Here is a 22,529-nt window from a genome sequence, read left to right on the forward strand (position 1 = left end):
TGGAATCTTTAGGTAAATTTGTTTTGCTCTAACCTTCAGTCATCGGTTAGTGGTTCTAATAACCTTTAAAACAGCGTGGTCTGGTCCTTTAATTAATTGATTGATTCTACAGACACACAGTCAAGCTTGTAATTTCTCTTTTAGGGATGAATAAAGATTATTGTATTGTATTGTATTGTATTGTATTGTAATAACGATAACGGATCGATACATACATATTACTAGTTTGCATTTTTAAAGCACATTCCTTTTCGTTAAACCGTCAGGGTCGACCACCATCTCCCATTTGACCAGACATTTACAGGGGATAAGACCATCCCTCCATTTTGTCACATACTAAAAGTCAACACCCTTACTGCATCCTGTGGTGAGTGTGATTTTTTGTATAAATGACTTTTGTAAGAGCAAAACAAATTTACCCACACAGGAATCCGGGGAAATGAAATGGCGGACAGAGCAGCAAAAGCAGCGGCTATGTCAACCATGCCAGTGACAGACATTCGGCTCTCCTGCCAGGAAGCCAAACTGCTGCTAGCCAAGCTAAAAAGAGAGGAAAGAGAGCAGACACTGTCACAAACATGTGAAGAGAGAGGATGGATACACCTCCCCTACAATAGGAAAGGGCACCACCTCCCACTCCCCCCGAGACCCATGAGCCTGTTGCGTCGCTTGCGCACGGTCAGCAGCCGCATCTACTGGGACAAGGTAGTCTGTCAGTGTGGCAAGACTGGACACCTCACACACGTGTTTGAAGGTTGTGACACTCTCAAGGAAGAGATGTCTAGTCTCATCCGCTACAGAAGGGAGAATGCTCTCAGTCTGGGAGACTTTCTCCGCCCACACCCATCACTCGGAGAGAAACCGATGATGGTCTTGTTCACCAATTTGTTCACCTCAACTGTTGCGAGCTGGTTCTAGTGTGCTTGCAGCAGACCCAGCACAGCACAGATCCACTTCTGGAATCTTAAGCTAAATGTGTCCCAAGACACACATTTTGTAGTCCTGGCATCCTGAAAGGCAGAGGCCCCAACCTACAGGTTTGCTTCCATACCAAAAACGCCTCCAGACACGGGAACTTGGGAGCAGAGGCAACAGCTCCGTTTGAACCTCAGAAACCAAATGTGCCTCCAGACATACAGATCCCTTAGACGGCCGAGGCTGTGGCCTCTAAGGTGCTTTTGTACCAAACCGCCTCTTGACTCTGCATCAGATTGCTTGCGCTGGCATCTGCTTACATAGACCCAAATTAAGTCACCACTGAGTGGTAGACACAGACGACATTTGGTAGCACTGACGGCCAGCTTCACGGTAATGCGTACCCATAGCGCGGCTCTGCATGGGTGGGAATGTTCTGAGCAAAACACTATGTGTTACTCCATACCCCCCGCCCTCCATGGAACTTCTTGACCCCAACAAATTGGGGGGGGGGGGGGGGGAGTTTGCCCAGTCGGTAGAGACGCTGGCTTTAAAACCGGTTGTTACTATCCGCGTGGGTTCAACCCCCAAGTTCGGCGCGGGATGTGTGTCCCAGAGTCAACTTTGTGCAGACTCTCCTCGGTGTCCGAACACCCCCGTGTGCACGCATGCGCACGATAAAGATCCCAGGGTCACAGCGAAAGCCTCAGGCCTTGGAAACACGAATACATGCATGCAAAAATATGAAGCCCGGGTGTCCGTTCGGCCAACAGCCAAAAAAGTAACCATTTCAGCACTGACCCAAGACGACCCAACCAGGTCCCAAGCCCATTTCAGGTCTCCTCTAGCAGCCGGCAGCCAGCTGTCTACATCCCCCCCTCTCCCCCGCATTTTTATTTTTTATTTTTATACAAAGCCGGGTTTTCCCGTGTAACATGCCCCTAATGGCTTTGCCGTGAGGGCGTAAAACTTTCATTTCACTCAAAACAAATTTAAAGCTATTGCTCAGTCGGTAGCGGCGCTGGCTTCAAAACAGGACACAGTTGTCGCTTTGGGCGTGGGTTCGATCCCCATGTTCAGCGAGGGATTCATTTCCCAGAGTCAACTTTGTCTCTCGTAGGTGTCCGAACACGCATATGCAAGAAACCCAAGTTCACAGCGAAAGTCTCAGGGCTTGGAAACACGAATACACGCATGCAGAAAAAAGAGAAAAACAATGGGTAGCGCCGTACTGTATGGCACCTCGCTTTCCTCAGGGAGAAAGCAAGCCGAATTTCCATGAGGGTAACCTCACTGGACTATATGAAATCCTATCCTTATCCTTTTCCTAGCAAGGGGTGTGTCTGAAAGATGTGGACAAGGAGCACGTGGGATTATTTGTCTCCCTTAAAGCGATGGTATTCACTCTTGCGCAACATATTCAAACCCGACAGAGTTATGTCCAAACATTGTCTAGTGGCAGAAGGAGAAGCAGAAAGTATAGATCCTTTGAGGACCTGGGTAGTTGCTTTTTCGTGTCTGTTTTCCAACCCTTTTGTTTAGAGGCTTGTTTTCACTTTAAGGAATGAAGTATTTTTCTGTGGAGGCGTCATAATCAGGTCTTCTCAAAGACTACTATAAATGTCATAGCAAAACCGTTCCTCTATCAAGCCTCACACACTACTGGGTCAGCAGGTAACCACTGACATTCATCGGACACACGTCGTTTGCACGTGTGAAATGTGCATTGGAAAGGAATTTGCTGTTGAAAATAAAGTGATATAGCTGGCTGTGAGGCCGTGTGTAACTCTGCTGTTTGTAAGTAGTCATCATGAAGGAAAAATGCATCCGAGCTGCAACAAATACACACGTATTTCACTCGAAAAATCATAGTGGTCTGCTTGCCTTGAATCGATCTTAAGATTAATACACAACAACAAAATGCACAGGTTAAAAAACAAAAGGAAAATTAAAGTAGAAGAGAATCTCAAATGATCGATACTGACCGCGAGCTTGTCATGCAGGTCGTACTTGTTGGGGCGGGCGGAGAAGAGGGTGTTGGGGAGGGTCCAGGGGTGGAAGGTCTCCCTCCCTAGAGTGTCCACTGAGCTATAGGGGAGCACGCCCACCGCCTCCAGACACCGACCCACCTCCACGTCCTCGTCAGGCTCCTCCGGCCTGCGTGGCCAGTCATGGTCAGTCAACCAGCCAGGTGAAGTTGCGCCATCTCTCTCTCTCTCTCTCTCTCTCTCTCTCTCTCTCTCTCTTTCGATCTCTCTCTCTCTCTCTCTCTCTCTCTCTCTCTCTCTCTCTCTCTCTCTCTCTCTCTCTCTCTTTTTCTTCTGCATGAGTGTATAAAAGACAGAGCAAAGAGAGAGAGAGAGAGAAAAAAGAGAGACTAGACTGACAGAGACAGACACAGATATCAACAGAGAGACAGAGAGAGATCGAAATAGAGAGAGGGAGAGAGACAGAGACAGAGAGAAACAGAGACAGAGACAGTGAGATCGGAAGAGAGATCGAGAGAGAGATCGAAAGAGAGAGATCGAACGAGAGATATATATAGTGTTCAAAGAGAGAGAGAGAGAGAGAGAGACAGAGAGAGAGAGAGACAGAGAGAGGGAGAGACAGAGAGAAAGAGAGAGAGAGAGACCGATAGAGAGAAATCGAAATGGATAGCGAGACAGAGAGAGAGAGAGGGTATGCCACCACCTTACTTGCATTTTCCGCCATTTTGAGGTAGTCCTTGCTTTCCCATGATCCTCAGCGCACCACGACTTAGCACGTAACTCGCCCCTCCACTCATGTAGCCGTTATGAGCATAGAGCCTGAATAGTCAATACATAGAAACATGAATTCATTCATATCTAAACCGCTAAATAATAGTTTTATCATAGTTATATATTCAAAAATAATTATATATACATTTTACAAGGATTGGCGCTTTTATTTATACATGTTTTGACACAATATTTCGTTTAAGATTCTTACAAATACTTTCGAGGCGACCCTGCAACTATGTGTGTGTTTGTGTGTTTGTTCTGTTAAAACCAGTCTTAATCTAAGGACTATGTCCGGTCAGCAATAAAAAGCTGGTTCTTGTGTATGACTGTGTACGTAAGCGTAAGTTAGAGTGCCTTGGAGAATGAGGAACATATGAGCTTGCGGAGATCATCCTTTTTCGAGGATGAAAGTTGCTTGTTCATTTCAATGCTTGTTATTCTCTCAGGTGCCTGGAGACTGGTTCCGTATAACTCTCACTTACTCTATTGCACATGTCGTATGCATTTAGCGCGCTTACTTCCCTTTAGTTATTTGATAGGTAATATTTAGTTATATATGTTGGTAAGACAACTTGACGAGTGTGGCTGCATTTCGGGAAACAACGGCTTGTACAAACTACGGTTATTTATTTTTATTTTTATACATACTCCTTTGATATCACGACTACCAAACCACGCCCCTTTCCCCTTCCTGTGTTTTGTATTTGTCCAACGTGTGCCTCGTGACTTAGTTTTCCCTTGTCTGCGTCCTGTCGTGTAAAGTTTCTACATGTGAAAAAATACACCAAAAAGAGGAGAAAAAAAATCTTGCGTAAGACGATGCTATTGTGACTAGTTGACAATTTTAGTGGCAGTATTTTTTATAAAGGAGACAGACACTTCTGGCAGAATGACCTAGGCCTTTTACGTGCCACAGTTATGACACGAGGGTGGGACATGGATACCGTCTGAGTCTGCGCATAAAGTTGACCCGCGTCCGTCTCAGCCTGGACTGGAACCAGAGGACCGCCAGTCCAGTGCTCTACCCACTGAGCTACCAGGCCCCCTGAGTACAAGGACCCTATGGAGCAGAATGTTTTTTATTACTTAATTATTCTATTGCCTGGAAATTGGTTTCGCTTCATCCCTGTGGAAAGCTAGTAGCAGCACGAGTTGCGCTGTGGGACATGGGATACGTCTGAGGCTGCCGAAAAAGTTGACCCCTGTCCGTCCACAAAAGAAAATAAAGAGGGGTAGGCCAGGAAACAGCTGGAGGCATGACACAGAGACAGAACCGGAAAGAACAGCCCAGAGCAGAGTGCGATTGAGAAACGCTGGGGACAAAGGGCCTAAATATGTAAGTATGTGTCCGTCCCAGCCTGGACTGGAACAAGAGGATGGCCAGTCCAGTGCTCTACCAATCAAGCAGCCTGTGAACTATCCGGAAGTGGTGGCCGATGTAGACCGCGGCTGGCTCCCACCTGCTTTGTAATTTTCTCATGCACCTCCTCCCAGAATCCCAATAGAGGTTAACTGACCTGAAGTGGTGTCCGAGGTAGACGGGGTCATCGGGCGACAGCTTGGAGAGCATGAGGCGGAGGTTCTCAACGATAAGGAAGACGTCATCGTCCGCCTTGACGAACCAGTCGTAAGTGTTCAGCTCGTGCAGGTAGAGGTACTGCAGTGCAGCGAACGTCTTGGCCGTCAGGTGTCGTTTGCCATCAGGTACTGCACGTACCATCGTGTACAAAGTTAAGGTAGGGTAGGTAAGGTAATATAACGTAAGGTAAGGTAAGTTGAGGTGAGATAAGGTGAGGTGAGGTGAGGTAAGGTAAGGTTAGAACTGGTCATGTAAGGTAAGGTAAGGTGAGGTGAGGTGAGGTGAGGTGAGGTGAGGTGAGGTGAGGTAAGGTAAGGTAAGGTAAGGTAAGGTGAGGTAAGGGACATGAAGGTAGGTGGTGCAGTACAGCGAACTCCGTTCACGTCAGGTGTTGTTCCCCCAAGTATCTTGGTGTGCAACCTGCCCCCCCCCCCCCCTCATCTGGCCAGATACTGTACCCATGCCTTATTTTGGAAGCCCCTCCCTCTCATACACTATGTCAAAAATACACCCACACACACACACACACACACACACACACACACACACACACACACATACACACCTTCAGAATATACGCTACCATTGTAAGTTTTAAAACAAACAAATACAAAGCAGGAACATTTAACAAGCAACAAAATCAGACATTCCAACAATTGAACTTTCTTGGTTTTCGTTCAGAAAATTATCGATTAGACGGAGAAAAAAAAAATATAATTACTTTCAGACAAGTGTAAGACGTTGTTAGGGTGGAAGATTGGCAGTGGAAGTGACGTCACAAACAAATGACGTGTACATCGCTTGAGCCAGGTGGCGTTAATAGCCAGGGCTCGCTCCTGATAGACAGCCGTCGTGGTGACGAAACATAGAATCCTGATCTTGCTGGCAAGTTCATCTGCAACTTCTGTGTTCACGTGTACTGGGGAAAAAGGGGAAGAGGAAACAAGTAAATGAAATATCTAATGAAAACATCACAATCCGACAAACAAATGAAAAAATCGACGGAGCGGTTACAACATCGTGTCAGTGAAAATATCGTTGGCTAGTTGGCGCTGTCTGTTAAATCAGTTTTGTTCTTTGTGAGTCTCCACATGGCTGTTTACGGTCTTTGTGTACATTTTTTTTAATGTATATAACACTCGTACGTACGAACACACACACACACACACACACACACACAGACACACGAAGACACACACGAAGACACACACACACTCACACACACACACACGCGCGCACACACGTACACGTACACTGCGACACCACCACTGCTATACAATACCCTGGTCAGACGAAAGGCGTCGAGAATAAATTGTGAAGTCGTAGTTCTCTGACCAGTCTGCACAAACAGAAATGAAAGACGCTGACAACGCATATCCCTTACCTTGTGTAAACACTGCTATTCACTCAGTCACTTTGAATCGGGTACATGACATCATTTCCAACAACAAAAGCTCGAACGAACAAAAGCTTGACGTGACTAAATCTCGAACGATGGAAGATGACAACAAACTTACCCTCATGAAGCTATATCAAAACATTTAGCCAATATTTCGGCCTGAAACGAAATTATCCACACTGAAAAACTGTAATCACCGAAAATACATGTAGTAAGGCTTGGCTAGCCAAAAATTCGAAGCCTAATTAAAAGCCAGCTGGTCTCGACAAAGCAAACGTAGTCAGTACCTACTTTGTTTTAACTCTGAGCACATTTTCAAAGTAATTGGTCCATTGTTGTATTTACCTGTATTCTGTGATAGATGCGCTTCAATGATGCCTATGGATTTTGTTTATTAATTTTCGATGCGTTAATGCACAGTTTGTTCCGAGACTGATCGCCAATATAAGCTAAGATGTTTGGTGGCTTTTTGGAAGACAAGCTTTTTTGTTGGTCCGATGGGACCATATCGTCTTTTGTTTCATCTTTATCGACCAAGGCTGAAGGGGTGGGTAAAGGGGTGAATTTTGGAGGATGATGGGGGTGCTGGGTTGGAACAAAGGAAGAAGTAGGTTTATCAACTTATTGGAGGAACCCCTGACTATTCGTTGTTGCATCAACGTGTAGTTTTTATGAATCAAACACGGCCTCGCTGTGATCCACACATGTGACGATAGTCAACCAATTACCCTTCTTTAGTATGATATTTGTTCAGTTTCGTCAGTGTATTTGTTTGTTTCCCTTATCTGTCTAAATACTACTCTCCCCTGAACTTTCTGTTTTTGGTGTGTCTAGAGTTCTTTCTCTTTTTGTTTCCCTCCATCGTTTGATCCTTTTTCGGGTTTTTGCTTCTTTAACTTTTGTTTTTTGTTTTCCTTTGTACATATTTGCTGTCAAGAAGAAGCCTCCATAGGCGAAAAATTGACTGTCATTGTTTTTGCTGTCCTTGTGTTGGTGAGTACCGATTTTCGTTTGTGTTTCAACTTTAGCCTGTACATGATGAAAACGATATGAAATAATTACCCAGGCTGAAGATGATGAAGATTATATGGAATCATACCTAGCCTGAAGATGATGAAGAAGATATGGAATCAAACCTAGCCTGAATATGTTGAAGATAATATGAAATCATACCTAGCCTGAAGATGATGATATACAAGCCTAAGATAACAAGAAGTAGCACAAGTAGCCAGTGCAGTCTTCGTCGAATCATCCCCACAGCCTGCAAAGGAAAAGAAAATATACGTTATTTTTTGCATTTTTGACCAAACTATGACATTTAGCACAGATCGAGACAGTCAGTTTCCCTCCGAGACACGCCAGCGGTCGATGTGACCAACGAATGTGGAGATCTGTGTAAAATGTCATGTTTCGGTCAAAAGTAAAAATAACATTTATGTATCAATCGATTTTAGTTATTCCTTTTATTGTTTACCATTGAAGGCACACAAACATGTGCTCTTTTGTAGTCTCCTCTAACCGCTTAACTATGAGTTTTTGTCTGACTCTGACGTCACATAATCCAAAGAAGGGAAATCCAATGTAAGAATAAGAATAAAGAATAAGAATACTTTATTATCTCATAGAGAAATTCAGGCGTGGTACATAACAATAATACAAACAAGACATTGATTTTACATAAGACATATAGCACTATATAACAGGGCAGGTTATAAAAACACCTCCCACATACCTCTCTGGACATTCCTTGCATTGTGCTTACGCATTCAGACATGAACACATCCATGTCTCACTTACACATCGCACACATGGACATTCTTATACGCTCAACTTAACCATTCACACATGGACATTCGACTACGCTCCACTTACACATTCTTATACACTCCACTTACACATTCACACATGGGCACTCTTATATGCTCCACTTACACATTCCACATGGACATTCGACTACGCCCACTAACACATTCACACATGGACATCTTTAAAGCACTGCGCTTACATATTCTTGCACACCTACGCGTATAACGAACTATGGCTAAACATCATTGTATATTATTCCCCCCTCTGCTTCTTTACCTCTGTAAACTTGTAGGGGTAGTTATTTTTCGATAATGACCCAGCAACCAAACAAATAACGACCCAGCAACAGCCTGAATCCTCGATAGTGCAATGGGTTGAGAAGTTGTTCTGTTTTGGTACTACTTTTTGCGACTGAAAAGTTCCGAACGCTCTAACGTACGAAGTATACATCTCTGGAGCAAACAATACAAACATACCGCATTTAAATTAACAACTACAGGCCTGACCACATGAATCTTCATATAAAACCCATGAGTTCGGTTGTTTTCTGAATCTAGATTTGCCGTGGTCAAACGTTCATCACAAGCAATTTCCCGCAAGGCAAGTAACTCATACTTTGTCTAGCGACAAGAGTAGTTCCCCTTCTTTTCACTCAGTTTCTTCGACAACAGACTGCAATCCGACGGTCAGTTTTCAACAATATTTCATTTAATAAACAGATCACACGCAACCAAATGCACACATCTCATCAATTTAAACAACATAAAGCGGTTTCATACACTATTTTCCCCAGAAAACTGAACTGCATACAGTTTTTAACGTTGGAACACGGGTGCAAAAGTTCGTCTGCTAGTCCCATTTGACGAAAGATTATTATCCTACGCAATACCAAAACATATACAGAACACGCAATATCTGCCTTTGCCGCCACAGCAGAATAACAGCATATCTGTGTACTTGATTTTTAGTCCAAAATAGGAAAACTGACAAGAAGTGTTAACAGAATGGAATGATTTGCACGGAACTATACAACCGCGCATTAATCGATCGCCTGCGCAGGTTGACTGGTTGAGTGAATAGGATTCGATCAAACTTTCGCAAAAAACCTCCTCTTTTCTTTGAATAACTGAAGAAAGGAGGAATAAAGAGGTTACACACCTCGTCTCAGTGATTATAAAAAATAATGGTCTCAGTTCGCGGTCATGAAAAAGCTCGCTAAAGCTCGCATTTTTCATGATCCGCTAACTTCGACCATTATTTTTGATAATCACTGAGACTCGGCGTGTAACCTCTACATATCATAGCATACAATATATCACAGACAATATACGGACGTGCATAAAACCAATACATACATGTACATTACTACTGATTGCACTGGCAGAAGAGGGGCTGAGTCGGGTATGTGGATGTGTTTACATGTTGCCAAGGGTGATGGATTTGGGGATGAAGCGGTTTTGCAGCCTGAGTGTCCTAGCTTTGTGCGTGCGAAGTCTACGGCCAGAGGGAAGGAGTTCATAGAGGAGGGCAAGGATATGGGACCTATCTGAAGCTATCCGCCTACTCTTTCTCACCACACGCTTATCACCTTGCTACTGACATTCTCCATTCGCACTAAGACATTTCTGTTCTTCACACTCAGACCTCCATACCAGGACACAAAACCAAAAGTGATGACAGACTCCATGAAAGAGCGGTAGAAAGTTTGAAGGATAGAAGGGTTCACATTCAACTTCCTAAGTTTCTGAAGGCAGTAGATGCGTGACTGACATTTTTTGTGTATGAGGGTGGTGTTTGCATTGAAGGACAGCTTAGTTTCCCTCCGAGACATAAGAGATTGTTAAAACGATTGAGGTGAGGCGGGGGGGGGGGGGGGGGGGGGGGGGGGGGTAGCCAATTTTTTTTCTCACTTTTTTCCTGAATCCTCACACTCTGGATTTTTTTCCCTGCATGCCACTGAAGTTTCACTCAGAAAACAGTAAGCATTCAGAGCAAAATACGAGAATTCAACTACAAAATCTGAAATCATTTTGTGAATGTCGCCTTTGACAGCTGACTTTCTCACAGTAGAAGTTATGTAGGCTATAAAACCAAACTGGATTTCCTTAGCACTGAAAGCTAAAACGTAAGTAAATGTATATGAAGCTCCTCAAATTGCAAAGGTTTTGAATGCATATTGAAATTGAAATAATATTTAATACGATGTTGAGTTTGAGCGGCGATCACGTGATTCCCTTTAAAAGAAATCTTTAATCCGAAAGGTGATCTAGATTCCCAAGTAAACGACTCTAACATTCCAAGCGGGAGACTACCGGCTCGATCACCTCTTAGGAGCGGATTGCTTGACGAACAATAAGCTCCAGACCAAGAAGCGTGGGTGTCAGTTTTTGACTTACTGAAGCAAGAAACAGAATGTCTTGACAGATGCTGAGAACTTTGGTCCTGATCTCTGCGTTTTTGTCATGAGTGTCCTCCATGACAAGGTACTCACCTGTACACAAGACCTGAATGAGAAGGAACAAGCTCTCTGGTGCAACGTATTCCGCTTACTCTGTGTTAAAGTTGTCAACTGTATCAAGTCCTTGGATATTTTTCATTGCGGATCGTTATGGCAACTCGTAACAACCAACTTGAATCTCATATATTTAGGATGCACTGTGATATGCTGATTTTTGGCCTGATTAAGTTTGTTTCCAGAGACATCGAACTGGCAGCAGACACATTTTGACCAGTCCGCAGCAGTGACCAAAGATTAGAGTAATGTTCTTTTTGGGTGGATAGTGGACATCGAACTAATAGGACACCGTCCCGCTCAGTTCTGCACTAGTGTCAGAAAGAGATAATGGCTTAAAACGTTGTTTTAGCCGTTCGATATTGCGCTTTTGCTTTAAACTGCTGTTACACGCTTTATTTACAATGTATTTCATGGACGAAGGTAAAAAGTTTCAAAGGTATCAATGACTTCAATAAAGGTGTCATAATTGTACTTATCATGTCAATGGACGATTTAAGGTGTTACGAGTGTTTTCAAGTTGCGGTTCTTGCTAATGTTTATACTCACTGAGTTACTTGCCTTGATTGCGACCCAACATGTACTGCTAGAACTAAGATGCTTCTTGATTTCAGTAAATAGTTTCATTACATGTCAACTAGTTTGTTTTTAAATGATTTTTTAGAGATCGCCAAATGGTATTGTGTGAATAACATCTAGGGCCGGACTAGGTTAAGAGGAGGGGGGAGGTTGCCAGTGGTACCCCCTGGCGGGGTCTGCCCCTTGTGACTGATGGGTAGGTCATATTCTGAGATAGGAAAATGGTCGCTTCTTGCGTGAAACGGCATAAAATAAACAATAATAAAAAATGTTTTAAATAAGTGAGGTACATGTTTAGGCTAGGGGGGGGGGGGGGGGGTTGCGCAACCCCCATAACCCCCCCGGTAGTCCGGCCCTGAATGTAGATTTTATGTTTATCATCTACATACGAGAAGCCTGTAACATATACACTGTGTTTGATTGTGGTTGACTTGTAACTGCATACGGTTTTTGGTGTGACATGACTATTTTGCAGTGTTGATCACCTATGAGTGTTTGGTATCAAATGATGCGTTGTAGAATTTCCATTTCATTGATGTATTTCTTTATAGCCGTTTTAGGGCTTAGAATATTTTTGTAAGGAGTAGGAAAATTACAGGAATAGAGTGAACCAATGTACAGATATACTTTCTGAAAAGAACCTACGCCTTGTATTGAGTTGTTTTCATGATTTGTTTTGATTCAATACAATTTTGAACTTCACCTGCCTCTTCTTGAGTTTATATTCTGTGTGTCTGTTTGTCCTGTCGTGTGATTGCCATCCTGACAAATGACCTTCAAACACGTATAACATCTAAGACACAGACACAGACAGTCAGAGTTAATGTGAAGCTCGTCTCACTTTCGGGGTACAAATTGGTGTCAGAAATGTGAAGCAAAGACCGCTCGGCTTTACACACACAAATGTTCCGACCCCCAACCCTTCCCCCTGATTCAAATTCATGGATCACAAGTCCAGTGCTCTACCAACTGACATACAGGTTTCCCAAATTATTTTTTTTTAATCATTTTTGTCAATCAAGATATGGGGGTGGGGTTGGTGCGGGAATAATTGTGAAGTAGACAATAAGACAACAACTTATTTGGCTCACGAAGTGTAGCCTATGCGATCGTAACTTTGTCTGTCTGTGCGTTTGTGCGTTTGTGCGTGTGTGTGTGCGTGTGTGTGTGTGTTTGTGCGTGTGTATGTCTGTGGTAGAAACTTTAACATTTCCGAGTCTATGTGTGAGTGGTTATCCAAGACTATGGATAAAGCTCGCATAAGATTACGTCACGGTCAAAAGTGTTTGACGTCAATTAATGCATCATGACGGCATGCCTCCCTGTAGTCTTTCTCTCTCGCGTGGTGTGTGTGGTCTCGGTCATTGTTATTTTCAGCGGGCCGAGACTATTTGACAGTCGTGTCCCTGTAAGTAGGCTACATGCAGACAGACAGATCTAGATCTAGTGTCTCTCTTTCTTGCACAGTGTCACCTAAGCTTACTGTGTGTGTGGGTGTGTATGTGTGACGGAGTGATTGAGTTTGTGTTACTGTTTGTCTATTTCTTACGTGAGCCTTGAAGGCTTCGCCTCTTGTTTTGTGTACAGGTATTGTATCTGTATACAGTGAACTTAGCTGTGTTCAAATTTAGTTATGATCTCCGTCCCGATATAACCTTGAATGGTTGAAAACGACGTTAAACACCAAATAAAGAAAGTAAAGTTATGATCTGTCGAGCAAATTTTTTTTAATAACGTTTTTACTACTAAATGAGTGATAGTTTTATGTGTACGCCTTCGAGAAACCTCGATCATTTTCTGAAAATGCATGTTGATAAGTGCCGTATTATGATAAAGTGATACTCTTCATTCATTTATCTACACAAAGTAATGTTTCATTTATCATTTGTAGACCTAAATAATTATGTCAGTTAGGATCACGTTAAGAATCGCAGTGTTTTTCGCAAAATCGTACTTGACAACCCCCAGTAAAAAAATTCTAAAAAAAAGGTTAATAAGACAACCAGCTTTTTTCTTTGCACAGATGTGTCCATATTGCTTAGAGGAACCTGTGCACAAAATGTGTAATGTTTCTGTCGAGCGATTTGAACACACAAGTAACCCCTTAAATGTCATTAGTAAAGCGCCCTCTGTCGCTTGTCGCAATGGATCTATCTTCTTAATTTGTTTGACATATTTACAGAAAATACACCGCTCCTACTAAACGTCTATTGCATCTTAATGGTAAGCTTCAAAATTATTATGCTGAAACTGAAGAAAAAACTAATTAAATTCATCTGAAGAGAGAACACAAAACTTACGAGACCGAAGCAATGGGGAGGGGGGGTTACTATTTTGACCAAAACTCACTTTCAAACCCCACGCAGCTTCACAGGATTTACAGAATGATGACATCTTTCATTAAAACAGCAATACTAACCTTATGGGACACACTCACAATAGCATTCAACAACATTCAATGACACTTAAAGATCACTTGAATTGCTATGCGTAAACCACACACCAGTTCTTGTGTTTGATTCAACCAATCCTAGCCATCAGGGCCCCGTGTGACCCACTTTTCATGCATGGTCAATTTAGTCTATACCATTCTGCAAAAGCATGTTATTGTGAACCTCTGAATCTAAAATACAATTCCAGCACAACGTTATAACAAGGGCGCTCATAGAGCGCAAGAACAAATGACTGATAGTGACACAAAACAGAGTGGCGGCAACTTCAGCGGTTTGCAAAAAAATCGTCTACTTTGTCAATGGAAAGATGCAGCTCATTTGATGTGATAGTCGCCCTGTTGTACGTTTGTATGCGCACAATATTCAATGGTTGAAATCTCAGTCGACCAGCATTTTAAAAAAGCCAAAGTTGTATCGTTTTTGGTAGCCCACTTCCCCGTCTCAGTCGAACCATTAGTACTCCTCGGATAAGGTGACCCCCCTTGGGACCAAAAAAATTCGTGATCTTATCCGAGAGAAACGTTAACCGATCCTCGGATAAGATCCATTTCAGTAGAAACAATTGATCTTATCCGAGGAGATCAGAGTTTAGTTTGAGGCCCCATAAAAGACTTCCCGCCAATTAAAAGTCAATGACGTGATAATGGGCAGATCCATGGCAGAGAGAGACACACACTGACATACATACTGACACTGACACAGAGACCATCAGCTGCATTAGAGAGAGAGAGAGCGAGAGAGAGAGAGAGAGAGAGAGAGAGAGAGAGAGAGAGAGAGAGAGAGAAAGAGAGAGAGAGAGAGAGAGAGAGAGAGAGAGAGAGAGAGAGAGAGAGAGAGAGAGAGAGAGAGAGAGAGAGAGAGAGAACGAACGAACGAACGAACTTTATTACTCAAGGATGGAGATTTTAGGCTCACGCCAGTCTTACACTCTGTCTATGCTGAACTAAGACATAAAAATAAACACAATAAAAGGACAATTGTCAATCGCAATCATACAGTATTACTAATAACAACATTACCTATACGACTACATAATGCATAATAGAACATTGAAATGTACGTGTATGTCAAAATAATACAAAGGAAAAGAAAAGTCGACTCGCACACACACGCGCGCCGCATGCCTGCAATCACGTTCGCACTCAATACAACACACACACACACACACACACACACACACACACACACACACACACACACACACACACACACACGCTCACTCACTCACTCACACACACACACACACACAAACACACACACACATATGCGCACACACACACAGACATATACGCACGCACACACACATACACACGCAGACACACACACACACACACACACACACACACACACACACACACACACACACACACACACACACACACACACAACAACAACCTCATCATCATCATCATCATCATCATCGTCGACATCATTATCATCATCAACAAAATATATAGAGGTTAGTGATAGCAATGCATTCTTGCTAGAAACAGCTTTAGAATGTAACTGTTCGTGACATCAGATATTTGCTAAGCTGCGATTTGAAGTGTTTAATCGTGCTTGACCCCTTTATTTCACATGGTAACGAATTCCACATTGTTGAGCCCGAAAACGCTAAACTGGTTTTATATAAATCAATACGGGGTAGCTGAAAAATTAATTTGTTTGAGCCATATCTGTCTGTTGCTTTCTGAAATAATGATCGCATGTACTGTGGGGTCTCGTTTATTTGAACCTTAAACATTAAAAGCGCCTTATTAAATAATAACTGATCTTTAAGTGATAAAAAATTAAGGCTGCTAAGCTTTTGATCTGTTGATGTTTGCGGACCCGGCATGATAAGTTTAGCTGCGCGACGGTGAAGAGAATTTACTTTTTTTAAGTGAACATCGCTACAACCATCCCAAAGTGTAGATGCATAATTCAGATGAGATAAAATAATTATGACCAAAATAAAACAACTTGAGTGCTGAGGTATCAGCGTAATGCTTTAATTTGGAGAGAAGGAACAAGTTTTTACATAAGATTTTGGTAACACGGTTGAGGTGGGACTGCCACTTTAAAGGCACAGTGCAGCTCACGGCCTTCGTTTTGCCTTTTTTTGTTGTAGCTGAGTGCATTTACAGTTCAAAAATCCTCCTATGGTAGTAAAACAAACCCAAAACTACCCAACGACGACATCTGTGAAGCTCGACAGTTTCTTGTTCACGCGAGTGCATAAATTAACCTAGTTATCATAGTGGTGTTTGGTCGGAGTTCGATTCAACTAAGTGATTCCGGCCTCCATTTTGTTTTACACAAACTCATGATGATGTCTGACATAGTTTGCTAGTGACGTGTCTTTTTGTGCATGATGTGATCTACCTGATCTAATTTTAGATCCAAAAATAGGTCAAGACCAGCCGGGACAGAGTCCGAAATTAATTCGTAAAAAAAATCACAGTTCTTGACTCTTTGGGTGCAAGTCAATGAAACTTGGTAGTTCTTCTAACGGATAGCTGCCTGAGGTATGACTAAAAGCCCCAGGGGCTCCGTACACCTGGATTTGACAAGTTCAGTACCTTTAATTCAGCGTCTATTGTGACCCCGAGAACACGATGGCTGGTTACTTGCTCAGTGGGTGACTCATTTAAACTGAGATGAAGATTCATAGGAGCGAGTTGGTGTTTCTGTCGTTTTGTGATCACCATGCATTTAGTTTTGCCTGGGTGTATAATCATTGAGTTTTGTTTACACCAATCAAATAATTATGTTGTTCAAACTCGTTTGAAGAGAGGTTTCAATAGATTGTAAACTTTTACCGGACGTGTAAAGAGACGAGTCGTCTGCAAAAAGGTCATTAATAAGAGAGAGAGAGAGAGAGAGAGAGAGAGAGAGAGAGAGAAAGAGAGAGAGAGAGAGAGAGAGAGAGAGAGAGAGGAGGTGAGGTAAGACAGACATACATAGAAAGAGAGGAGAGACACAGACAAACTGATCATGACAGACAGAGATGAAGAGAGGAGACGTAGAGAGAGACATAGAGTTAACATGTCGCGTAAGGCGAAATTACTACATTTAGTCAAGCTGTGGAACTCACAGAATGAAACGGAACGCACTGCATTTTTTCACGATGACCGTAGTCCGCCGCTTGTGCATAACGGAGTGAAACTGACGAGCCTGTTCAGCGCGGTAGTGGTTTCGCAGTGCTGCATAGCACGCTTTTCTGTACCTCTCTTCGTTTTTAACTTTCTGAGCATATCTATATGTTTTTTGAAATCAGGAACCGACAAGGAATAAGATGAAATTGTTTTTTAATCGATTTTGGAAATTCAATTTTGATCATAATTTTCATATTTTTAATTTTCTGAGCTGGTTTTTATTTCAAATATAACATATGTATATGTTTTTTGAATCAGGAAATGATGTAGAATAAGATGAACGTAAATTTGGATCGTTTTATATAAAACAATATATATTACAATTTTCAGATTTTTAATGACCAAAGTCATTAATTAATTTTTAAGCCACCAAGCTTAAATGCAATACCGAAGTCCGGCCTTCGTCGAAGATTGCTTTACAAAAATTTCAATCAATTTGATTGAAAAATGAGGGTGTGACAGTGCCGCCTCAACTTTTACAAAAAGCCGGATATGACGTCATCAAAGGTATTTATCGAAAAAAAGAAAAAACAAGTCGCGTAAGGCGAAAATACAATATTTAGTCAAGTAGCTGTCGAACTCACAGAATGAAACTGAACGCAATGCAACGCAGCAAGACCGTATACTCGTAGCATTGTCAGTCCACCGCGCACGGCAAAGGCAGTGAAATTGACAAGAAGAGCGGGGTAGTACTTGCGCTGAGAAGGATAGCACGCTTTTCTGTAGCTCTCTTCGTTTTAACTTTCTGAGCGTGTTTTTAATCCAAACATATCATATCTATATGTTTTTGGAATCAGGAACCGACAAGGAATAAGATGAAGGTGTTTTTAAATTGATTTGGACAATTTAATTTTGATAATAATTTTTATATTTTTAATTTTCAGAGCTTGTTTTTAATCCAAATATAACATATTTATATGTTTTTGGAATCAGAAAATGATGGAGAATAAGATGTACGTAAATTTGGATCGTTTTATAAAAAATATTTTGTTTACAATTTTCAGATTTTTAATGACCAAACTCACTCATTAGTTTTTAAACCACGAAGCTGAAATGCAATACCAAACCCCGGCCTTTGTCGAAGATTACTTGACCAAAATTTCAACTAATTTGGTTGAAAAATGAGAGCGTGACAGTGCCGCCTCAACTTTCACGAAAAGCCGGATATGACGTCATCAAAGACATTTATTGAAAAAATGAAAAAAACCGTATGGGGATTTCATACCCAGGAACTCTCATGTCAAATTTCATAAAGATCGGTCCAATAGTTTAGTCTGAATCGCTCTACACACACACACAGACAGACAGATAGACACACACACACACACACACACACATACGCACATACACCACGACCCTCGTTTCGATTCCCCCTCGATGTTAAAATATTTAGTCAAAACTTGACTAAATATAAAAACGTCCGGGGATATCATTCCCAGGAACTCTCATGTCAAATTTCATAAAGATCGGTCCAGTAGTTTAGTCTGAATCGCTCTACACACACGCACAGACAGACAGACAGACAGACAGACAGACAGACAGACAGACAGACAGACAGACACACACACACACACATACACACACACACACACACACACACACACACACACACCACGACCCTCGTCTCGATTCCCCCTCTATGTTAAAACATTTAGTCAAAACTTGACTAAATGTAAAAGAGGTTTTCTTAGTCATACAAAGAAGGCTTTAGGTCGGGACCAACACCCTGATTGATGTTATCAGAGGTGTGACCTTAAACGGTAGTGACGTTAACCGGGGAGTACTGTATCCGGTTTTCTTGACATACGTACGTACATCCTTTCAAACTTTTAAAACTTCGAACTGTACTGACTTCGTTTTGATGATAAAATAATTCTTTGGTGTTTGAACAAAATCAAACAAATTAAACGAGACTTACCTGGAAGGTGAACTTTAATTGGAATTAGTTCGTGGGTGCTGTTGGTTAGAGGTATACACATGCCGACCCAGCAGCGACTCTAAATGATTCTGGTAGACCCACCCTTTAGGTTTATTTCGGGAACCACACTTGGCTAAACACTGACGGTATGCGTGCGCATTGCATCTCATGTGTATACCTCTAACCAACAGCACCCTCGAAATAATTCCAGGGAAGTCTCGTTTAATTTTCAAATTATAGGTTGCAAATATTGCCTTCTATGACTATGATCTCGTGCGTTTTGACGGTAAATATCAAGTCTTTAAATACAATTCTCAATATTGGAATTTGCTTAAGAGAAATGCTGTAAAAAAAAAAAATGCTGGATCTCTCTCACAGTTACAATGAAGGGCGGTAATCTGTTAGGAATGTTAAATAGACGCATGCAGAAGGAGTCTTTTATATCAGTGAACAATATATCAGGGCAAGAAACCGGATATAGGCTGAAATTTGAATCTTAGAATATATTTAAAGCAAAACGTTTCCCATGAATCTACATGACCACAAGTGAATGACATACTACAAGTTGACATCACTGGCTCTATTGGCTCTATCGGCCCGGGTCTAGTGGACGTGAATGCAAGAGCGTTCGTGTGTGTGTGTGTGTTTGTGTGTGGGTGAGGGTGTGTTTGTGTGTGTGTGTATGTGTCAATGTGTGTGTGTGTGTGTGTGTGTGTGTGTGTTTGCTGTCAGAATCCAAAACCTTGTTATCTAAGCGGTTGTATTGATATGATGTGCATCGAAACAAGCACTTCGTGTAATAGAGACGTGGACAAGTTTATGCTAAGTGCACCTTGTGATTTTCTTGGCTCTGCATGTTAGATTGTGGGAAATCGATCGATTCAAAGTTATGTACTTTGAAAACACAAGAATACAACACGCATTACTTAATTGCATGTTCTTTCTTTCTTTGGTGTTTAACGTCGTTAATTGCATTTTACAGCTCTCATCATAACCAAGACTTCATAATAACTCTAACATGCAATCTATGCAAATGTTTACAAATATTGCAAACATATAATTATTGCAAACAAATGGGGGGGGGGGGGGGGGGGGGAAACACCCATAAACAGGGAAATAGGGTTTTGAAACATTACTCGATGTTATTCTTTTTGATTTATCCCAAAGGTTTTGAGTCGTGTATTGAAAATCGAACATAGTGCTTAAGTGCCCTTGAACAGCTTCCCTAGAATCCCGTATTCTATTTTCAGTACGGGATATCCCCAAGTAACGGTCAAAGGGCATATGTATCACCGCCTGTCGACTGCTGGTAATAGTAGTTAAATACTTCTAGTATGATAGACTTCTGCCGTATATGATAATTATGCTCCCCGAGCCTAAGCACTTTTAAGTGTTTTAAGGATTTTCGTTGCGCAATTTGACGGCGGGTATTTGAGAGTAAATGTGTACAATCGTAAACACGAATCCAATGCCGCGATGATCCTGACATATCAAACAGCCTAATTGGCTTTTACTTCAACAATCCACAAGTTCAAACCCATTCAACTTATGGATTTTGTTACATATGACCAATGTTTGTTTGTTTCCCAGCTCGTTATGAATTACAATTCGCGGAAATTATGACAAATAACTTTATTGTTAGACACGCAACACATGCAATTAACCATATCCACATATCGAGGCTCTGGGAGTTACTTCCCTTGTTTTAGGAAGCAAATTCCCGGTCACCTTTCAAAATGCCGCCTAACAAGCGCTGTGCTTGGGGACAATGTAAAACGGATGATAGGCATCCTGAACGCTGTGTTGGCGTGAAATTCATCCCATTTGTGAAACCGGGAAAGCATCTGTACCATCTAGATCGCTGCCTTCGCTGGATAAAAGCCTGCAATCGCCCAGCTTACCAGTTGAACGTCAACACAATCAAGTCGTACACGTACATTTGCAGCAAGGTCAGATCTCGCACGACTTTGATTCAAGGCCTATTGCTAATTTTTTGATGGTTTGGTCTCAGTGTCACAAAAATATGACGATCTAATCAATCACTGATTTAAAAAATAAGTAGGCCCTATGTTGCCCTATATCCATTGACATTCTTAGTGAAATAGATCTATTTGAAATAGTATTTCACTGCCCCGACCGGCGAACTTGTTGCCGGCTGTATTGAGCTTGTGTGTTCGTGTAGGCTTACTCAAAAAGTCAAAATCACAGTCGTCTCCGAAACAAGCAATAATCAGAGTTGGGGGGAAAACATTTCGTTTGTTCAGTTTTGTTTTGTTCTTGATAGTTTGTTTATCTCTCTCTCTCTCTCACACACACACACACACACACACACACACACACACACACACACACACACACACACATACATACATACATACATACATACACAAACACACGCGCGCACGCACACACATTGCACGTACGCGCACATACACACACCTACTGAGATATGCCTAACATACACGCACGCTTGCAAACACACACATAATATGCAAACGCAGTTTAATTTCCTCAATACAAGGCGAAAGGCACACACACACACCACACACAAATAAACACACACACGCAGTCCCACACACACACACACACACACAACCCTCACACACACAAATAAACCCACACACACAGTCAACCCCCCACACACACACACACAACCCTCACACACACAAATAAGCACACACACGCAGTCCACCCCCCCCCCACACACACACACACAACCCTCTCAGTCTGACACACACACCCGCCCAACCCCAGCGTCCAACTCAACTTTCACCAACAACCATACCCTACTCTCACTATCGCTCTCTCTCTCTCACACACACACACAAGCTCACGCAAGCACAGCCACACACAAGCTCACGCAAGCACAGCCACACACACACACAGCACGCGCATACACACACACTGACACACATCACACACAGCACGCGCATATACACACACACTGACACACATCCCACACACACACCCACACACACCTTTCGCAGTTCGCTCACAGTTCTTCTCTTTTCCATCGTCGCCATCTTCGAAGCTTGCTTCGCTTTTCAGGGGAGATAACCCGTTTATCACATTCGCTGCTGACTTGTGGGTCAAGGCTATTCGTTCTTGATTTGATGGAAATGTGATAGTTGTCTTTCTTTCTTGAAGTGTGTCATCCCGCTCTGGGACAGTACTCCCGCAATTTTAAACACGTTCAAATGCCTTGCCAGCTACCACACAAGCATTTGTTTCTCAGAATTCCCGGGGGCTGCACCCTCGTCGGCCCATTCAACTCAACCATTGTAGTGTAGCGAAAAGAGGTGGGTGGGAATGGGTTCGTATGGCGGGGGGAGGCACGTCAGGATATTGTCGCCTGCAAAATATGCAGCATTAAAAAAGTCGGCCAGTGTTATCCGATATTTTCATCATGTCAAGTCATGTTGGTGTCAAATACGGTGCGATTTGAATGGTGGCTGTAAACACGTTTGAG

At 42.3% G+C, this 22,529-nt stretch overlaps 1 protein-coding gene across 2 annotated transcripts in view; it reads right to left on the reverse strand.

Annotated features, from left to right (window-relative positions):
• The window catches only part of LOC138977363 (glycoprotein-N-acetylgalactosamine 3-beta-galactosyltransferase 1-like), a 29,544-nt gene extending 7,342 nt beyond the window's left edge, over window positions 1-22,202 (reverse strand). Inside the window, exons 1-7 of one of the 2 annotated variants that reach the window (XM_070350263.1) lie at window positions 22,057-22,202; window positions 7,829-7,916; window positions 6,539-6,595; window positions 5,978-6,175; window positions 5,195-5,384; window positions 3,612-3,722; window positions 2,901-3,072 (exon numbers count right to left, since the gene is read on the reverse strand). In XM_070350263.1, the coding sequence (XP_070206364.1) occupies window positions 2,901-3,072; window positions 3,612-3,722; window positions 5,195-5,384; window positions 5,978-6,175; window positions 6,539-6,595; window positions 7,829-7,916; window positions 22,057-22,083 (843 nt within the window). In that variant the 5' untranslated portion in view covers window positions 22,084-22,202. Of the gene's footprint in view, window positions 1-2,900; window positions 3,073-3,611; window positions 3,723-5,194; window positions 5,385-5,977; window positions 6,176-6,538; window positions 6,596-7,828; window positions 7,917-19,060; window positions 19,217-22,056 lie in introns of those variants that run through there. The other variant, XM_070350264.1, reaches the window with a different exon arrangement.
• Between the last annotated feature and the right edge of the window lie 327 nt (window positions 22,203-22,529).

Source organism: Littorina saxatilis, linkage group LG9, assembly GCF_037325665.1.
Source record: "Littorina saxatilis isolate snail1 linkage group LG9, US_GU_Lsax_2.0, whole genome shotgun sequence".
Taxonomy (NCBI): Eukaryota; Metazoa; Mollusca; class Gastropoda; order Littorinimorpha; family Littorinidae; genus Littorina; species Littorina saxatilis.